We start from the raw sequence: 21,520 nt of genomic DNA, 5'->3' as shown, positions 1-21,520 counted from the left end.
GGCCAGATAGTTCTTAATTGTGGGGGTCTGTTCTGTGCACTGTAAGATGTTGAGCAGATCCATGACCTCCACCCAAGAGAGGCCAGTAGCACTTCCTAGCCAAAAACGACAGCCAAAAATGCCTCCAGACATTGCCAAATGTTCCCCAAGAGGGCAAAATTGCCCCCAAGAACCAGTGGTGTATCCTTTTGAATCCTATTGCTACCCTTCATCAATGCTATTTTATAGTACCCCCGAATGAAAAGATTTTTACAACTGTAAGGGCCTTTAGTCTATCCAGAAACGTTGGGCCAGTTTTAACTCCACTTACATTTATGAAATTGAAACAAATTTGAAACTATCCACTTTTAGTCTTTAAAAAACACCCTATGATGACCACTGAAAAGACTGGATCCAGAAAGCTTTAAGATGAGTCATCCATTTCGGAGATGAACAGTCATCCAAGAGAAGCACTGGCCTGGAACAGCATTTGCGAGCTGAGAAACCGCCAGAAACACACGCAGGCTGTGCCGGTGGCTTTGACGCTTTTCTGGGTGCTTGCTTAGTACTTCGTGGCTTCTGTCATGAGGGCGACAAGGCAGCATTGACCTTTGTGTTCATGCCTTCTTGCTCACCTGAGGTGATTGTAGCTGTCATGGAGTCACTATTCCTCAGGTCCAATATTATTACATTTATTTTCTGCCCATCTATATAGGCATTTTTTGACTCATCACAGTATCTGTTTCAACAGACTATTCCTTAGCATTTTATTCAAATTCAGAAGACATTCTCCCACATAGACGCAACATTATATGGCTTGGTAGGTTTTCAGCTTCTTTTTGAACTTATGATACACCCGATTCATTTAGTCCCTTGACTGATAAATATTTATTCAATGACAATTAAGTACCAGGTACTATCTTAGATACCAAAGTCAATAAAGCGGCCAAGGCTCTTGTCCTCATGAATCTAGCTGATGAATACAGGTCATGATGCAGTGTCCTAGGTCTGGGTCTCTGGCACGTGATTGAGATGCTAAATAAATATGTGTAGGGCACTTAATGGCCATAATCTCTATGTCAGGAGTCAGCAAAACTATAGGCGGTGGGCCACATCCAGCCTGCTGCCTGTTCCTGTAGGACCTGTGAGCTAAGAATGGTTCTTACATTTTTAAATGATTGAAAAAAATCAGAAGTATGCTTGTGACATGGAAATTACATGAAATTTGAATTTTAGTGCCCAGGAGTGAAGTATTATTGGAACTTTTATTTGCATATGATTTAGGCTGCTTTTGAGCTTCATTGGCAGAGCCGAGTAATTGAGACGGAGAGAGTTTGAATGACCCCCAGGCCTAAAGTATTTACTATGTATAATTGTCTGTAATTCTATTTTGTGAGCAAAGTGTGTGAAGCAGCGCCTTAGCCCCAGGGAGCCGGGAGGCAGAATCTGATGGGGTGCAGACTTCCTTCCGAAGCGTCTGGGAGCGCACCCTCGCCTGGAGTGGGCCCCGACCCCCACACCCCTGTTCTAATGCTCCCCCGTGATCCTTCTGTACTCATTTCCTATGGTTGCATGCAACAAGTCACCACAAACTTAAAGCGTTACAAATGGAATATCTCACATTTCTGGAGGTCAGAAGTCTGCCAGGGAGCTCGCTGGGCGAACTCTCCTGAGAGCTGGCTCCTTCTGGAGGCTCAGGGGGAGAAGCTCTGTCTCGCCTTCTCCAGCTTCTAAGAAGCTGCCTGCATTTTTTGGTTCATGGCTCCTCCCTCCATTTTTAAACCTAACAGCCTAACATCTTTAAATCTCTCTCTCTCTCTCTCTCTCTCTCTCTCTCTCTCTCTTTCTCACACACACACACACACACACAGCTCTCCTGTTGTCACATTTCCTCCTCTGACTCTGCCACTCCACCTCCTCCTGTGACTACATTGGACTCACCAACATAATCCAGAAAACTCTTCCTGTCTCAGGATCCCTTCATTTAAGCACATTTACAAAGTTCCTTTTGCTAGGTGAGGTAACACTTTTGAAGGTTCTGGGGATTAGGACTTGGCTGTACTGGGGGCAGGGGTCCCAACAGGCTCTCCTGCCACATCTTCCACCGTATCTTCCCGGGTGTCTCCCACCCGCATCTCCACCCGCGTGGCGTCTCCCACCCGTATCTCCCACGCACATCGCATCTCCCACCGTATTTTCCCCGACATCTCCCACCCCGCATCTCCCACCTGCATCTCCCACCCACTAGCTCCATGCTGTGCTTCCCTCAGCCTCTGCAGAGCAAGATGCAGGTTGCAGGGCGTCTCTCAAGCTTGGAACCACCGGCCAGGATGTTGTAGTGGCTGAGAGCATAGGCTTTAGATGCTGTGTGACAGTTCAAGTCATTTTTGTCATTGAGTGAATGAATAAGGATAATGACATCACCACATTTGTTCAATAAAAGAAAGCAGAACAAACACACTGATGCCTAGTTATCTTAAAGCTGATAAATTGTTTCAAAAATAACATCTTCACCATTCTGACTATTGTAGAAATAACCTTATTTCTTGGGGTGGATTTGCATCTGTTTTTGGTGGTGGAGAACTTTTTGAATTTGTTTTTCAGGAACAGCAGACTTACTACAACCAAACTGAATGATGGGGTGCAAACTCAAACCTAAACCCGATCAAGCCTTGAGCTCAGAGGTTCCCAATCCTGACTGCATGAGACAATCAGCCAATAGGAAACTAGAACATATGGATGTCCAACTGCATGCCTGAAAACAGGATCAGAACCTCGGGAGGATTATTAATCTAGTCTCTTTGCATGTATTTGGCAATTTCCATAATATAAAGGCAAATATATTTTAAGCACCTAAACAATGTGACCCCTGGGAACTATCAGAAGAGGCAATGAGGAGATGTGGAATGTCATAGCTTTGTTCAGTGACTCTCCCAACACCAATCTGTGTAGTTCTCATGGGAGCCACAGTCGAGGTTTCCCTTCTCAACTCGAGTAACTCAAATAGGGAGGTGATGAGGCGGAGAAAGAAACAGACTTGTTTTACACTCCTAGGTTCTCAATTGTGAACACCCTGACTCAAATCCTATGATTGTTTGAATAGACAGTGGGTGAATACTGTACTTTGGAGGAAGGGCAGGGTTATTTAAACAAGTGAATTTTTTTTTTTTTTTTTGCATTCCTCTGAAGCTGGAAATGGGGAGAGATAGTCAGACAGACTTCCGCATGCGCCCGACCGGGATCCACCTGGCACGCCCACCAGGGGCGATGCTCTGCCCACCAGGGGGCGATGCTCCGCCCCTCCGGGGGGGTCGCTCCGTTGCGACCAGAGCCACTCTAGTGCCTGGGGCAGAGGCCAAGGAGACATCCCCAGCGCCTGGGCCATCTCTGCTCCAATGGAGCCTCGGCTATGGGAGGGGAAGAGAGAGACAGAGAGGAAGGAGAGGGGGAGGGGTGGAGAAGCAGATGGGCGCCTCTGTGGTGTGCCCTGGCCCAGAATCGAACCTGAGACCCCTGCACGCCAGGCCGACGCTCTACCACTGAGCCAACCGGCCAGGGCCTAAACAAGTGAATTTTAAATGATGATGTGGGTTGATGCATTACGCCAAGTAACTCACTGTGAGCCAACAGTAAATCATCATGTTTTCAAAGCAACACAACTGTAGTTTTAAGACATTATGTTTGCATTGTTTCCTAGCCATTGTTTTGTGACATTTACTTGACATTGTACTTGGCTCTGAAATTGGGCCTCTTGATGCTACAAATGTCTATATTGTATTGAGGATAAAAATAAAAATGGAGAACATTGTTCTGTGTCATTTAGAATAGCCACTTCTACCTCCTAACTTGATCCCAAGATACTCTGAATGAGTATGTTTTTAGTCCATGTATTAATGGTGTTAATTCTATGATTTCCCAATAATAGGCATAACATATTCTGGCTTTAGAAAACCTGTGTTTAATTTGAAAAACCCTATGAAAGTTCAGAGTGGTGGAAATACAGATCGGAAGCACTGAGGGAACTGAGATTAGAGGAAGGAGCAGAGCTTGGATGTGGTCATTGCTGCTCTGGGGCCAGTGGTGGAAGACAGTGATTGGTGGACTGTGGAGGGCTGCGTGTGGGAGGGCGATGAATGCGAGCAGTTTGCACAGACTCAGGTTGGTATGAATTCTTAGGTTTCAGTTATTCCAGTTTGTGGTATATAACAGATTAGGAGACATCTTAGTCCTTCGTCCATAATCAAAACTGTAACTGAATGATATCACTGTTATTTAATATGCTGCCCATTTGATCATGGGTACCTTTGGAGACATCTGTGAAGTCCCTCTTTGCTTATTATTTGATAATCTTCTCTGCTAGGAAAATCCTTTTCTTTTTTTAGCCACAGGCTAAGGGAGGGTTTAAGGCCCAATGGGCTCTGCAGACAAGGTTACCTCCTTTTTAAAATGACCCTTCCAAGGCCTAGCTAATGCAGCTTCCTGGCTTTCAGGACATGGCCACACTTGTTTTCTCTTCCTGGGATTTGACTGTGGCCTTGTATTGAACCTCCAGCTGCTGCAAGAACTACCCTCAGGAGAGAAGAACTCCTTACATGCAAGTCGTTACAAAGAGACCAAGGCTTTTCTCTCTTTTAGCCGATAACTCCAGACTTACTAAAGAAGCTTAAAAGTCTAAGAATTACAGGCTGTGATAAATAACGGGCTAAGAGAAATTTTAAGCATCACACTTCACTTTTTATTATGCTGAGTATGGAACAGTTTCCAAAACTATGTATTACTTGAGTGCATTTGGAACTGTTCTGTTGGGAGAGAAGAAAAGGGAGGCTCGGGAAAGAGGTCTGTTTGCCAGATTTGAGGATAGGTTTTGTTTATTTATTTTAAATAAGATTATCATTTTAAGAATGTCAGAACTTGAACATTTTCCTCCTTTCCGCACAAAACCTAAATCCTTTCTCCTCTTTCTTATCTTGGTGATGAGTGTACCATCCTCCAGTTGCTAAAGAAAGAAACTTCAGAGTTAACTAGGTTACTTTTTCCCACCTCCCCACAGTGTGCAAGTTGTCCCCAAGCACCAGTATGGGTCGGAGTGTCTCCTTGTCTGTCCAAATCTGAATCGTCCTCTTACCTAGCCCAACGTCTTTTCTAATTGGTGTATCTTCTACTTGGTCCCTCCCTCAATTTATATAGCAGTTTGTTTCCAACCTTCTTTCCTATATGTAAATCTGAGCACGTTTCTCTGAGCACCTCCAGTCCCTTGATGGCTAGCCATCACCTGCTGAGTAAATTCCCGTCTACTCTGCAGTGCCCACCGAGAAAGTCCTCCACGATGTAGCCCTAACTTCGACATGGCTGGGCCTCTGCTCTTTTCCTCTTTGCAGTCTTCTCTTTTCCCCAGACAAGCCTGTTCTCTCAAATTCATTTGCCTTGACAGCCGCTGTTTTTTCCATGGTTGCATTTCCACTGGGCAAAGCCTACCCCCTCTTATTCAACTTTCAAGTCTCCATTGAAACACTAGCTTCTCTGTGAAACCTTTCTGAATGCCCCAGACAGACGTTAAAGCCTTTGCTCCCAGATACCCCATTGCATTTGCTACTTACCCCTAGCATCACAATCTCTGTGTCCTACGTGTTCCTTTTACCAAAGTCTAACTCCTTCAAGACAGGACTCTGTTGTCATTTTGATAATCCCAAGCCTAGGACTATTCTTAGCCTGTATTAAGTGCTTATTAAATTTTGTTTGATAATTAACCAGGAGGACATAGTAAATAAAAAGGAAATGTGTCTTCTAGGGCTTGGTTTATTTCAGCCATAAGCTCTGGTTCACAAATTGGCAAACTATAGCCCACTGGCCAAATCCAGCTTGCAACCTTCTTTCTATAAGTGAAGGGTTGTTGGCTCACTGCCATCGCCGTTCATTTATGCATTGTCCGTGGCTGCTCCCATGCCACAAAGGCAAAATTGAGCAGCTTGGTCAGTAGTTTTGACAGAGACCACATGGCCCAGAAAGCCTGGAATATTTATTATCTAGCCTCTCATAGAAAGAGATAACCAACTCCTGCTAAATAGAGATAATTGAGCCCATTGGAGCCCACATTTTTCAATGGTTTTAAAAAAATAGGTATGTAATTTCATTCTGACACTTGAAATAGCAGTTGGCTCCCTTAGATACCTAAACTTCACATTTAAAAGCCACTGATTTATCTGGAACTTTCTATTTGGAGGGAAAAAGGCAATTCATTGATGTTGCACCTGGTGATGCTGTAAGCTTAAAGGGTACGAGTGAGGGGTCCACCCAAGGCCTGAGTCTCCCCTCCTACCAGTCTAAACTCGGGCCCGGTCCAGTTCTACCAAAAAGAGAAAGAACAAATTCCAAATACACACACCGTGGAAGAATTTTCTTCCGTTCACTAAAGGCGACTGCAGCCTGCCCACTTTGCCTAGAGGTGCTCACTTGCGTCCCTCCCCTGACTCGTTGCCACACCAACTCTCTGCAAGGCCCCTGAGCTCCTGTCTTATCCTCTGGCTGCAGACTGATGCATGTGAAGATGTTCAAACAAAAGGCCCACGCTTCCTCCAACTCCTGCTCAGACGTGGCCTTCTCTGTGAAGCCTTCCCTGGCCGTCCTCTACTCAGGGCTGTGTCCCTGTTCCCCACCGGGACCGGCAGCCCCGTCCTGGCCCGTGTCCTCCTCCCTGGCAGGTATCTTATTGAGCACACTGTACCCTTCCCTTACTTACCTTGTCTATTTTCTGTCCCTACTGAATATCATATCTCTATTTTAAAAATCAGTGAATAAATAAATAAATGAAATGCCAAATAAAGAGGGAAAATATCGAAGGATTAACATAATGCCATTCACTCTGGAGCGAACATTCTAATTTGGAATTTGCTTCCAGGAAGGAACAGAGATGTATTAATAGTTGCTGGTACGAGGCTTTCTGTCTCCCTTCTGTAAGGTGAGTGAAGAGGAAGAGATTCCTTAAGTGTTCCACATATTCACAACAAATCCCTGGCAGTGCCTGTGAGGACCATCACTACTCCTTTCTTCTGGAGCTTCTTTTGATTGTGGATGAAACAATCGTTGCCTCTTCAAAGCTGTTGTGCCCAGGTGGACATCTGTAATTCACAAAAAACCGTCCTCAGTAAGGGAACACCGCATTTCAGAGGATTGTGAAGTGTTGTTTCCTAGGCCATCAGTTTCCTACTGTCTGCAGGGAGGGTAGAGCCTCTCACTGTCCATGGACAGTAGAGGCATGTGTGTGTATACACAAATGTCCTCAGAGTTGTGGTCATCTTTGCTTTGACTTTTAAGTTTCAGCATGTTTTTTTCATTCTTGGTTTTAGTTTTTGTTGTTATTCTACTGGGACATCCAAACTATTGGCTTTATGGCGCCATCTTTTTTTAGAATTTATTCATTTTTTAGAGAGGAGAGAGAGTGAGAGAGAGAAAGAGAGAGAGAGAAAGGGGAGAGGAGCAGGAAGCATCAACTCCCATGTGTGCCTTGACCAGACAAGTTCAGGGTTTTGAACCGGCGACCTCAGCGTTCCAGGTCAACACTTTATCCACTGCACCACCACAAGTCAGGCTATGGCGCCATCTTAACCAGAACTACTTGATTCTTTGATGTGGACTATTTTATCATCAGGTGCCTCATGTCTCTAAAAATATATGCAGTTCTTACTGACCATATCTCTGTACTTATAGTGATCAGAATATCTCACTAGAAGGCTATACATAGAAACTCAAGTTACAATTTAGTATAGAGTTTAAAGGCATAACTTTTTTTTTTGCTCTAGTCCTGGTTGGTTCCAAGTCTTGTAAATTTTGTGATTTGGGGGAAATTACTTATCCTCCCTAAGCCTCAACTTTGTCTATATTATATTTATATATATTATATATTACTATAATATTAATATTATGTATCATAAATAGAGACGGTGCCCAACTTATGGTGGTTTCACTTAAGATTTTTAACTTTGTGATAGTGTTAAACTAGAAACCAATTTCACGTTTTGAATTTTGACCATTTCGTGGGCTAGTGATATGTGCCCTCGCAATGCTGAGCAGTGTGGGCCACGGTGCCCAGTCAGCCACACAATCAGGAGGGTAAATAACTGCTCCTCTCCAGTGTACTGTGGCACCAGCATGTTCAGATATTGTGTTCCGATCACGTTTCAGATAGGCTCGGCTGAACTACAATGTTTGCTAGGTTAGGTATATTCAATGCCTTTTTAGCTTATAATATTTTCAACTTTCAGTGGGTTTATTGGGATGAAATCCCATTGTAAGTTGAGGAGCATCTGTATATATTATAATGTTTCATAAGTATATATAATGTGTTACAAATATACTAGAGTCTATTATTACATAATGTATATTATTAAATATTATATTGAATAGGGTCAGAAGCAGTAGCCACCTCATGAGGTTGTTGGAGGGAATCACGGAAGTGCCACCGTGCAGTCACTGGGACATGGGAGGCTGTCAGCACACATCGACCCCCCTGTGTTTAGTGCACATGATGGCAATTAGCAGCAGTTTTCCTGTTACTGAGATACAAAACTGAAAAGTTTCCATGTGTTTCCATAAAAGAGAGGAAGTGGGACCCTCGAAGCATCTTCCCACCCAGTTTTCTTTGGCCTACGTGTACATTGTTGTGTGGGGTCAGGTGGCCAGCAGGTGCTCGAAGTTTTGATGTTTGCAACTCACTGAGAAAATCCTCAGTCAACTAGGAGTGGGTTTGAATTTAGGGGTTGAGAGCCAATGCTGGAACAAAACTGAAGTTTTCTTTATTACTTTATCACAGACTAAGAGAGCAGATGCGATCCGCGAGACGTAGAGAACTGTGTAACCCTTGCTGTTTCCCCTCGGTCTGCAGGGTGACTTCACCTGGAACAGCGCATCGGGCCGCAGCGTGCGGCTGAGGTCAGTCCCCATCCAGAGCCTGTCGGAGCTGGAGCGGGCCCGGCTGCAGGAAGTGGCTTTTTATCAGTTGCAGCAGGACTGTGACCTGAGCTGTCAGATCACCATTCCCAAAGGTAAGGCCCTGTCTGTCATTCCATCGGGAAACACTGCAAGTCAGGCATCTGCTCTGCCAGACCGGAGCGGCAAGGTCAGCTCCCACCTGACGCTACCCGGAAGGAAACTGCAGCTTCTTCATCCTTGGCTGGCATTGCTGTCCGTTTGGAAAGATGTGGCAAGAGGGGCAGTATACATGTCAACTAACATGTTGACTTAAAGTAGAGGTCCACTTGGGGCATTGGAAAGGAAAGCTGGGTATCTCCCAACAGCTTACATGGCTTTAGAACAACCAATGAGAACTTTCAGAAAGGTCAACCTCAGGGCTAGGAGAAAAACCTTATCTATTTCAACATGATTTCAAAATGACCAGTTGAAAAGAATGTTTTTACAAGCTATTAAACTTGTCATTTGACCTTATGCAAACCCCGAATCAGGGATCATACCAATGTTAACTCATCTTTATCTGGCCCTTCACCTGGCCTGTTTATGTTGGGGCTCGCCACTGTGCCCCGCGAGCCAGGCCTGGCCAGGCTGTCTGCTGTTTCTACAAACACAGAGCCTGATTTGGGTCAAGATGAAAAGCATGTATTTGAAATCCTTTAATCTGTAAAAGTCTGTTTGTGAATGTTTACCATCTCTTATAAGGAGCCTTTACAATCTGTATGAGTATGTAGCAGAGAGGCAATCTGAGGTAGAATGAAAAGCTATGATGTTTTGTACAAATAGAGTAAACCCACCATAACGAGCAGTACTGGCTGGTGTGCCTGAAATGTAAAAGAAAGCAGGAAAGGGGAACAAGCATCTAAAAGCTAGAAAATCTTTGGAGGATTTCAGTATCCATAGAAATTCTACCTTGTTTTGTTAGGGGATTGAGGGGCTGAGCCATGAATAGTTATTTCTAAAATAATCCATATAGCGTGCACATGCATACACACACACAGATACGTGGTTTTCAACCAGGGGTGATCTTGCCCTCCATCTCCACGTGAATCTGGCAATGTCTGGCAACATTTTCAGTTGTCACAGCTTGAGGAAGAATGCAGCTGACATCTACTGGGTAGAAGCCAGGGCGCTGTGAAGCATCCTACAATACACAGGACAGTTGCCCCCCAGAGGCATTGTCAGGCCCCAGGGGCCCAGGTGCAGTGGTTGAGCAGCCTTGCTCTGCACATGGACAGGTACTCAGTCCATCAACCACCGTGCTGGCAGTGTGGCTTTCTTGGCTCATCTGTGCTCATGGAAAGGGCCCTGGCTTGGGAGTCTTCAGACCAGGATGGGAGGACTTGTTCCCTCATGCCCCCCAAGTATGAACTTGGGCAGTTCGCCTCTGGTAGGAGGCTCTATTTTGTTGACTAGAAAGAGTAGCACATAAACACTGACCACAGTTTTCACTGGATGGTGGGTGACTCTTAGAGCCTCTTATTCTTTAGGCTGCAATCTGGGACTTTGCTGGAGGTCTTAAGAGTGCAAGAGGAGGAAGAGGTCGCTGTGGCAAGGGTCTGGTAGGACAGGCATGTCTCACTGACCTCAGCCTGGCTTCCTTGGCATGCGCTGCTTGCCGCCGCAACCACAGCCAGTTCCTTCCATGAGGAAATCCTTACACACACTGTATCTTTTCATGTCAACCTAACACAAAGGTAGCCTCAGCTCAATTTAGAAGAAAGCCACTGTGGCAACTGGTGGAATGTGAGTACTAATCTCTGTTAGGACGGCTACTGCTTCTCCCTAGGACAGACCCACCCCACCCCACCAGGTCTTGATTTGGCCGGAGGGTGGAAATGACGCCTGCTCTCCCTCCCATGACTCACAGGGCAGCCTGGGCGGGGCCGAGAGTCCTAGCCTCTAGAAGCTGGAAAAGGCAATGAGCAAATTCTCCCTAGAGCTTCTAGAAAGGACTACAACCCTGATGACACCTTGATTTTAGCCTATTTCAGACATCTGACCTCTAGAAATGTCAGATAATAAATTCGAGTTGTTTAAGCCATGAAATTTGTGGTCATTTGTTATAACAGTGATAGGAACCCAATACAGTGTCCAAAGGAGTGACTGGAATCCCAGACCATAGAGTCCAAGTTGGTTAATGAAGTTAGGAAGAAATGTAGAAGGCTTATATATTTTTTCTTGAATAAGGAGAATCTATAAAATAAAGATGTCAATTATCTAAATAATCTATAAACTGAATGTGATTCCAAAAAACATCAACAGAATTTATTTTTGTAATCTCACTAAATTTATCTAAACATCATATGGGCAAATAATTATGTGAAAATAGGAAGGGAAATATTGAAAAGGGTGAATGAGAATGATTTTCATCCACTTATTACAATGTCATGAAGCTAGAGCAGCTGAAAGAGTATTGTACTGCTTCACAATAGGCAGATCAATGCGAGACAACGGAGTTCAGAAGGGAACTAAAATAGATATGTGAACTGACATGGTAACTATTGCATTTCTCGTCAGGGGAAAATGATGGATTATTATTTTATTTGCAACAATGAGAAAAACATTGAAGAGAAAATGCTAGATTCTGACCTTACTCTTCATATCTAAATAAATTGATATGAAAGAAAGATGTGAATATGTAAACAATGAAACTATCAAAACATAGCTGGATGGTTATCTATTTTACATTGGGAAAGTCACTACCCAGAAAACATAGAATGAGTGATACATTTCAGTATAAATATATTTTTAAAAAACGGAATCATTTGTGTTGCCAACAAATAAATAGATAGAAATTTACAGCACATGTGACAAACTAAGGGTGAACTTCTCTACCATGGAAAGCTTTGATACAAATTAATATGAGAAAAAAATTGAAATATAGACATGTCACAGGCAGCTCCTGGGTAAAAGAAGTACAAATGGTTTATAAATATTTGAAAGATATTCACCCTCATAGCTGCTAAAGAAATGCAAGCTAGCCATCAAGGGGATTTTTTCTTTTACATTAGAATGGCTTCAAAAGTTGGATAATATGCTTCAGGGGAAAACAGTCAGTCATTTAATGTTGGTAGGACTCTAATTGTGGCAGCAGCTTACAAGGCAATTTGGCAACATATAGCTTTTAAATGGCCCAACAGTTCCACAACTAGGAATGTATCTCACAGTTACCCATTGGTAGTAGTTGAGGCTGTATCACTTGAGGCAGGCTAACTACTGTGCGCCTTCACACCAGAAGCAAGAAACAAATGTGGGAACGAATGGTCTGGACATTGAGCAGCACCTAAAGGCCTGTGTTCACTTTTCATTTATTCAAAACACATGAACGGAGTACCACTTATATCTCAGATAGTATGTTAGGCTTCGTTAATATTATTTTGATCAATTTTCACATTTCATATGGTCTAAAGCAGTGGTTAGCAAACTGGCCTACTGGCCAAAGTCAGTTCACCATCTATCTGTTTTTATAAATAAAGACATTGAAATACAGCCATGCTTATTCACTTACATATTGCCTATGGTTGCCTTCTTGTGACAATGGCAGAATTTAGGAGTTGTGACAGCCCATACCACTCACAGAGTCTCAAGTGTTTAGTGTCTAGCCCTTTCCAGGAAAAATTTGCTGACTTCTGGTCTAAAGTAAAATGAAAGTGACTGATTTCTGCCACAGTCAGTCAAGCAGGTGGTGTAGTAATGTGGCTTACCCTCATTACATTGTAAACTAAGTGTTTAAAGTGCAGTGGTTCCACAGGAGGGAAACACATTTCTGTTTTCTTTGGTGCTCTTCCTTCTCTTGCTTCAGTTCATTTCTGACAACACAATTGAGAAAGGCTTTGTTTACATATTTTGAAAACAGTATCATGGAACAAGGAAGAGCTGATGGTTTAAAAAAATGTGGGCAATAGTCTAATAAAAGAGCGCCCTGCCTCAAAATTGCTCAATGACATGGCTTCCTTATAAAGTGGTCCCTCGCCATTGTCCCTTAGGCAATGTAAAACCCAAGTAAACAATCCAGTGAAATCAAGAAAATGATATTCTTGGTAGGCTAATACTGCAGCTCTCTTTGGTTTGTGATTTAAATGTTGATTTAAAAAATAAGGGCAACCAGGTGGGCAAGGAAATCGAGCTTGGGTGTTTGTGTAGCAACCCTAGAGAGGAACCCTAGAGAAAGTATAACTATCTTATTTCTACGTTATTCTTGCTGGCAATGTTTAGCTGAAAGGTAATGTGTTAGAACTGTTTGTTAAAGCTTTTGGGGTTTTTAATAAATAAAAACAGAGTTGAAACCAGGGGTAAAATCTATGACTCCACTGTAGATAGAAATGCTGGTAGGAAGCAAACACCGCCAAATAGTGGGATCAAAAAATGTTAGACCACTGGGCTTAGAGGCCCTCAACCAATGCTTCTATTGTGTGAGCTGCAAAACTAATTGCATCTTCTATGCCTTTGCAGTGACCCCTCTGTGCTCTTTCCAGGGCAGTGTGATTCCCCTGAGGCAAAGCTATAGCATATTTGTCTTGGAACCTGGAACACCACGTATACTGCCCAATAAACAACTGACCCGCAGCGAATCATTGCGAAAGTGAATGAGTGTGTACATGTATGCATGCATGTTCTCCTTTAAAATTAGACTCAGACAACAGTGTGGGGACTGCAGGAGGGAAAGGGGGTGCGGGAGGGGAAGAGTGTAGAGGGGGATGGATGGTGATGGAGGGAGACTTGACTTGGGGTGGTGGACACACTGCAATATACAGATGATGTGTTACAGAATTGTACATCTGAAACCTGTATAATTTTATTAACCAAGGTCACCACAATGAAGTCAATTAAAAATTTAAAAAATAATAAAAGAAAAGATTAGGCTCTTTCCTTCAGTCTTCCCTATCTCTCTAAACAGCATCAGTCACCTTTCTGTCACTTTCCCCAGTGCCCCCAGTAGCAGTTCTGAAGTAACCTCAGGGCTTCCCCACTGCTTAACCCCATGCCCAGTTTCCAACTTATATTGGTGGTCTCATAGGGTTGATGTGAGGTTTAAATGAGCTAATAACCCCAATGAGTTTAAAACATCTCACTATATCTTATACACTCTCAATACCAGTTATCATTATACTCTCATCATCACCATCACCCCATCACTTCATATTATAGCTGTTCTCAAAGGTAGACATGTCATCATTATGTCTTACCTCAACTATAGCCGTTCACTGTCACGTGCTTTGCTCAGTTTACGGGTTTGCCCTCATTCTGCACACCATACCCAAAACCACCAAAGCAATCTTTTACCTCACAAGCTACTACTCCTTTGTTGGAAAAATGCCAAGAACCTAAGACCTCTCACGGCCCACTGTTACCTAGTGATCTCTCTCTCTAAGCTGTTTACAATAGGATTCCACAGAAGGGAAGAAATCCATTTTGTTTGCAGCTCGTTCTGAGAATGCATCAAGATTTCAGTTTATTTATCTTAGAGCAGTAGGTTTCAGAATTGTTCACGTGCTACAGTAAGAAATACATTTTACATCTCAGCCCAGGAAACATATGAACCAAGTGGTACTTATCTTTATCAGAGATACACTTTGATAATTCACATAATTTCTCTCATATCACCTTCTATTTGGTTCTGTATCATTTTCTCAAATGCACTTGTCATGACCCACTACACTTACTTGATTCATTAATAGATTATGACCCGGTTTGACTAACACAGTCTGGGAATGCAGATGGAATGGAGAAGAGGCAACCAAGAAGGAAAGGAAGGGCAAACATGTCAGAATGGAAGACTCTCGGCTGTTCTCTGCTGTGGTGCGCAGCTCAGAGGAGAGTGTGTGTGCGGCTTTCGCTTCTAAAGAGGTAGAAGCCTCTAATGGAGGCTTCAGTTCATGTTCAAAAGAGTCCACATCCTCAAGGAGTTTTTAGTCAGTCACCAGAGAAAACACAAATACATCAATTGTATTATAAGAGCTGTGAATATCATCCCTCCAAGTCACCTTTGGTTCCCCTCATAGATAGAAGCAGCTGCCTCACCACTTACCCCAGTAAAAGCTGGGGATGACAGAGAGCTTTCCCTGCAGGGATTTTTGTAATTTTCTTCTTGGGTGCTCTCCTCTGGACCCCAGGGCTTTTGCCATGTCAAATTCTTGTGCATGTGCTGCTTTATACGATTCTGTCCTGGTCCCTAGTAGGCAGGCCAGTACGCTAGTATGTGGTTCTTTAAGCCATATGCTTTGTGCCTTTGTAGGCACAAATAGGCCCCCGTATGTTCTCAGACAATATAGTTTTCTATCCAAGATCTTGTCTCTACTGGTCGCATTTACACATATTTATATATCTAGATTGGAGCAGCAACTAGTGTTGCACAAGGCTTTGGAATCTTGAACAAAACTTTTGTCACTGAAGTTTCTGAAATATTCTGGCACCTCTCAAAGATTTCAAGACTACACCATTCTCTCTGTTGAGATTATGGCCCAAAAGTCAACTTGATAATTACAAAGAATGTTTCATCCTTGAAATATGAAATAGAAAAAGGACTTCCATCTTTGCCTTTTTCTTAGTTTCCCCATAGGTGAAATGAAGGCAAATAAGTATTAATTGAAATTAAATACCAAGTTTTTTTAATCAGGCTTTTTAGATAAATTGAAATTGAGCCCTCAAACTTCTGAAAAATTCAGTTAGTGGGTGTTTATAAAATTTTTACAAATGAAGAAGCTCTGGAGAAGAGTTTAAAGGTTCTTCACTTCAAATAGAAGTGGGCAAACTACAGCCCAAAGGCCAAATCCAGCCCACTGTCTGTTTTTGTAAATAAAGTTTTATTAAAACACAGCCACACTCATTTCTCATTGTTTCTGTGTGGTCTAAGTGCTACAGCAGCTGTGTGGAGTAGTTGACAGAGACCATATCCCCCACAGAGCCAAAAATATTTATTACCTGCCTCTTTACAGAAAAACCTTGCAGACCTCTCATTTAAGAGATTACTATTAATTCAATAATTAATATAATTTATAGTTATTATATAATAATATATAAAATATATAATTATATAATAATTTATGGTTATTATTTATACTATACCATTCCAGTCATTTCAATTTCTTTGCTATCTTAACTTTATTTTGCAACAATTGGGCATTTTTTAGTGGTCAGACTTTATAGCTCTCAGATGTTTTAGTGTTTATATTATATGTGACCAAATATTTTTTCAAAGTGCGTAATAAAGTCCCTTGGTGGCACTAAACAAGTAAGAAAAGTTAATATTTTTATGAGTTGCATAAACAACTGATTCCACCATGCAGTTTATAGGAATATAAGTGATGCATTAAATGGTGGCTTTGATGATAAGTCAGTCTCCAGTCTGGGCTGATTATGAGCTTTATTATCACTTTCTCAGTTTTGATAACTGAGACTTTAGCAATACATATCTTAGAACTTATTTCCAGATTTACAGTTCTTTGGAATCTCATCTTTCTCCTCTTACCTTCTTATTTTAGATCCCACCCAACACTTTCAAATCCCAAACGTCCAGGGATGCCTTTCTTAGGGATTCCTGGCATTGCACGATGAGGCTGGTGCAAATATAAGTAGAAAAAACACATCCCACAGCAGAGTTTTGGATTACCCACTGTTAAGATGCTTTGGCTGCAAATGATAAAAACCAAACCCAAAGTAGATTGGTTCTATTACTTTCTCGGGAGCCCACAGCTAGGCTCATCCAGGACTCATTAATCTAGTGCCCTTCCATCCTTCTTCCCTGCCGTCATCAGTGAGCCACTCATTCCATGGCTGCTTTCCTTCGTTGTCACAAAATGGACCCTGCGGTGTCTGGCTCACTGCTCCGGCGGCAGCATGGAGAGGCTTTTTAGATAAGTTGGGCAGTGATGCTTTAGCAAGTATCTTTTTAGTGATAGAAGGTTTTCACTGCTGCCTCCCAGCAGACTTCCCTTCCTCCTTGCTCTCTATAATTCAACACCTGCCAGTGCCCAGATCAATAATAGCAAGAGGGAAGAAATCACCAGAACTGGCTTGACCTAAGATTCCTTTCCTGAGTCTAGGGTAATAAAGTAGGGAAACTAAAAATTGGGGGGGGGTGTAGTAGGATAAAGACGGATTTAGATATGAAACTGTTGGTGAACAAGTAGCAATATCATCTTCTGCCATTGAAAACAAGCAATAGGGAGGGAACTATTTTTATATCATCTTTATTTGATTTAGTGTCTAGTACAGTGTTTTGCTTTTGCTGCTCAGGAAATATTTGAGAAACTGAATGAAATGGATTGAAAATTCAATCATACTACATTCAATCATAGTTCAAAGAATAATCAACAACAAGAATGGAAAAGTAAAGAATGAGGAGCCCAATAGTTTTCATCTAATGTCATCATCCGTTTAGTTACTAACCTGGTGAAAGAGCTGTTTATATGAGAGCAATTCTCAGAAATTTTGTGAGGAGTTCCCAAGGCTGAAAGTCTATGATTTACAGATATTTGCTTCCCTTCTTACCTGTTCAGTATAAAAACAATATATGTCAAAAGAAAGTAGATAGCATTAGCCCTTACCGAAGTCAAATATCACACCCTGTGTACACACCATTGTCTGGCTCTACCTATTCAACCTGAGCTATGAGCTTTGGCTTTAAAATGAGCAGTGAGGAAATTCTCATAATTTGGAGTTGAACATCCTTGAGTTAACAATCAACGATATTTCTTTGGGATAAGTGATTTCTGTCTCTTTGTTCTCCTACCTGCTTTCTTTCCTTCACACTCCAGGAGGGAAATATAGCTTAAGAAAATGACTGGCCAAACCCCATTTTTCTTGCTGCAGTATTTGGAAAATTTGTCTCTGCAAGTCCAGTGCCTACCTAGACTAACTTAAAATACCATTTTCAATTTAAGGAATGTGCAATGAGAGGTGCAAACTCAGGAGCCTAGGAAAGACATACTAGCTCCTTGCTTAGGAAAAGATAACAGCAGGTTTTCCCCACTAGCATATGAGCTTATAGTTACAGTTCATTTTTTTAATACTCATAGAAATTGAATGTGGAAAAAAATGACAGCAAGTAAAATCCTTCTAGGGCATAATTTGATCATGCCCAGTTATTACAGCAAGCAATGATTACAAAGAATACCTGGTTATAGAAAAAACATAGTTGAGCTTTTAAGCCCATGGCATCCAAGCCATGGGATCACCTTCCACACCTCACATTTTGATAGAATGCAGCATATTCCACACATCAAATCTCTTGATGATTGTCTCTAATAAGAAAAGACTTGCTTTGAGGTTCAAGAATCTACAAGGTTTCTCTCTTGAGGAAACAGTTCAGAACTAATTACCTTGCCAAAATAATTTGTACAAAACCCGAAAAGGTTTTTTAGTGTTTAATTTAGCTGGAAACATGGTGACCTCCAAGATCTGACTGCCTTTGCAACAGTAAGAGGCTCACAGAATGTTCTTATTTTCTGACCACAGCTTTGATAATTTCACCACCACTTCAACATGTAAACTGTTGGGATTAGTACATTTCACAAGTACTTTGGGGAGCCTCAGCTCTAAGGATAGGCATCTGTATTGCTTAAGAATACCATGAATATTTTCTTCCCTGAGAGACACAGACACTATGGAAACAAATTTTGAAGAAAAAAAAAACTCCAAAAACTCTAACTCAAAAAATGCTAGAAAGCTGAAGAAACAGTTTTTAATTCATTGGAATTTAGACCAAGAGAAAAGACTCAGTAACTGTATTTCTACCTGCTTCTATTTCAGTCAAGGTCGATGGAAGAACTGCTAAAGACGGGATGCTATATAAATGAAAATATTGACCTATGGATTTGATTAAATAACCAACAGTCTATAGCAAGGGTAGTCAACCTTTTTATACCTACCGCCCACTTTTGTATCTGTTAGTAGTAAAATTTTCTAACCGCCCACCAGTTCCACAGTAATGGTGATTTATAAAGTCGGGAAGTAACTTTACTTTATAAAATTTATAAAGCAGAGTTACAGCAAGTTAAAGCATATAATAATAATTACTTACCAAGTACTTTATGTTGGATTTTCACTAAGTTTGGCAGAATCAATCTTTATAAAACAACTTACTATAGTTAAATGTTTTTATTTATACTTTGGTTGCTCCACTAACTACTGCCCACCATGAAAGCTGAAATGCCCAATAGTGGGTGGCAGGGACCAGGTTGACTACCACTGGTCTATAACATGGAAGATCTCATATATATCTCTCTCCAAGTTGACTGAATGGCAGGGGAGCTTTGGGCTTAAGAATTGGTTTTCACTTTTTCCCTGTAGGTTGTTTTCTTCCAGAACCCTTATTTGTCACTCTCTTGAACCCTATTTCCCACTAAATAAACTATCAATTCACTCCCAAATTTGAAATTTTCTCACCTTTTTATTTAACCAATAGAATGATTTGTTAGTGAAAGTTTGGATTATTTGAAATAAAATATGAACAGGTTTAGGATAAGAAAGGATTCCTAGATTAAGCAGTTACCATGTGCTTTATTGGAGAAAATCCCCATCAAAATGTAAAGGTCCCAAGAAGGGTAACACTTTGTCCTTTAGGACTGAACTCAAACATTAGCCTTCCCAAGCTACCACCTAGTCAATGTCTCCACTGAAGCTTTTTCTTAAGAGTAAGGTTTCCATATATCTGTCTTTAGCACGAAACTGATTTTCTCCAATGCTGAGATAGTGTCCTTTCATTTGAGTTCACAGAACCCAGTTCTCTCACCTACAATGTGCGCTTATCAACATTGGACGGAGGGACGGATGGAGCAATGGGATGGGTCAGTGGATGGGGATGAGCCCATTTTCTAGGAGAAGATGCCCTGTAAACAAATACCTGTTACAGTGTAAATAATATTCCCAAGCTGAGGAAGTTAGTCATGTTCTGTGATGCAACATCCCTTGACACTTTTAGAATGGAGAAGAGACCCTTGGCTCCTCTCCTCAATTGCTAGGATTAATTCAAGTTCAACTCTTCCATCAGAGTATTTAACTAGACCCATTGGTTCCCCTATCCTGGGCATGCTGCCATGTTTCCTGCCAAGAAGCGCAGGTGGCCATTTTCCTGGTAATCCCTTCCCCCTTTCTATCAGGGCTGCTCCGCCTCCCTTTCTTGAATATGGAGCAGACAACTTAAAGTAGCAGGAGCAATTCTGAAGTCATTCTACTGAGGATGGCGATGCAGTAACTGGTGCCAATAACTGGCGCGAATGTTCAGTCTGACATTTCCTGAACTGTGATTTTGCCTCGGGTTTTGGTAGCTCAGCTCTCATCAGTCCCTATCTATTTTCCAATGTTGACATATTCGCCCAAATTAACTTACATCGAGGAGGTTAATCATTGGAAAACACTAGACCTGCGGTTTAGGCACAATGAATGCCCCTCAAATGCTTGGGACCATTAATGATATTATTATTTCTTTGATAAACTTCCTTTTTCAAACTGGAAATAAAATATCTGGCTTAGTCTTTTTCTTGCCTTAATTTTGAGAGGTCTGTGGCTTGAGAATCCTAAACAGGGGAAGTAGATGAGACTAAAGGATGAATTTTAGTTAACGATAAAATGTTTTTAGTAAACACTTTTGTAAGACATCCACAGATTGTATAACTCACCTAATCCATATTCATGTATATAATTTAAAGACTATATCTTGGTTTATCCAGATAGGCACAAGAACTTGCGAAATAAGCAGATTTCTGTACTAATCAGTGTTCTTGGATACAAATGACAAGTACCACATCTGAATAACTTAAACAGAAAAAGAATTTAGAAAGTCTATGAGACAGGAGATATCTTGAGACAGTCTACTGAGCCGTAATGTGAAGACATCGCCAAGGCCATAAAAACAAATCTGCTTGAGCCCCTCATGTGTCCACTCCCTGTGCAGAAAACATGCTACACCAGAATGGCAGGCCTAGTGGATATTTTATGTTGGCCTAGACACATGTTTTCTTTCAGATCAGGGACATGAGGGCAGGAAGATCATTTCAATAGTTTTAGGCAGGCGGGAAACTGGCTTGTGAGTCACCTTCTTGCCATAAAGTTGAGCTCTCAGATCTGTGTGTCTCAGGAGTACCCCAGGGAGCAAGCTTGACAGATGAGTTTTCAACCTTTACTTGAATACATCCAGTGCCTGGGAGAAAGGGCTTCTTTAAAAATAATTTTTATTTTGGAATAATTTTAGATTTACAGAACAGTTATAACAATAATAAAGACTTCTTTTATGCATCTCGCCCAGCTTCCCCTAGTGATAACATGTTATGTAAACTAGGTGCACTAAAAAAACCAACTTTGTGCATTAGTCTCAACCAAACTACAGACTTTGTTCAAATTTTATCAGTGTCCCAGTAATAGCCTCTGTTCCAGTGTCCCAGCCAGTATACCACATGCATTTAGCTAGGCATCTTTTCTTTTCATCTTCCTTTAAAAAAAAAAAAAAGCAAACATTTCTTATCTCACACAGTCTTGGAGACTTTCTTAATGTGGGAGTATCTGAGCCATGTTGTTCTGGTTCAGGTTCTGGTTCATGGTTACCATCCAGCTCGGCTGGGACTGCAGTCATCTGAAGGCT

General features: G+C 41.7%; 1 protein-coding gene across 3 annotated transcripts in view; it reads left to right on the top strand.

Annotated features, from left to right (window-relative positions):
- Positions 1-21,520, top strand: part of ARHGAP6 (Rho GTPase activating protein 6) — a 457,788-nt gene that overhangs the window by 365,049 nt on the left and 71,219 nt on the right. For all 3 annotated transcript variants that reach the window (XM_066356904.1, XM_066356905.1, XM_066356907.1), the window contains exon 2: positions 8,858-9,017. In XM_066356904.1, the coding sequence (XP_066213001.1) occupies positions 8,858-9,017 (160 nt within the window). The remainder of the gene's footprint in view (positions 1-8,857; positions 9,018-21,520) is intronic.

This window comes from Saccopteryx leptura, chromosome X (genome assembly GCF_036850995.1).
Source record: "Saccopteryx leptura isolate mSacLep1 chromosome X, mSacLep1_pri_phased_curated, whole genome shotgun sequence".
Lineage (NCBI taxonomy): Eukaryota > Metazoa > Chordata > Mammalia > Chiroptera > Emballonuridae > Saccopteryx > Saccopteryx leptura.
The sequence above is the reverse complement of the archived record's forward strand: the minus strand, read 5'-3'. Positions and strand labels throughout refer to the sequence as shown.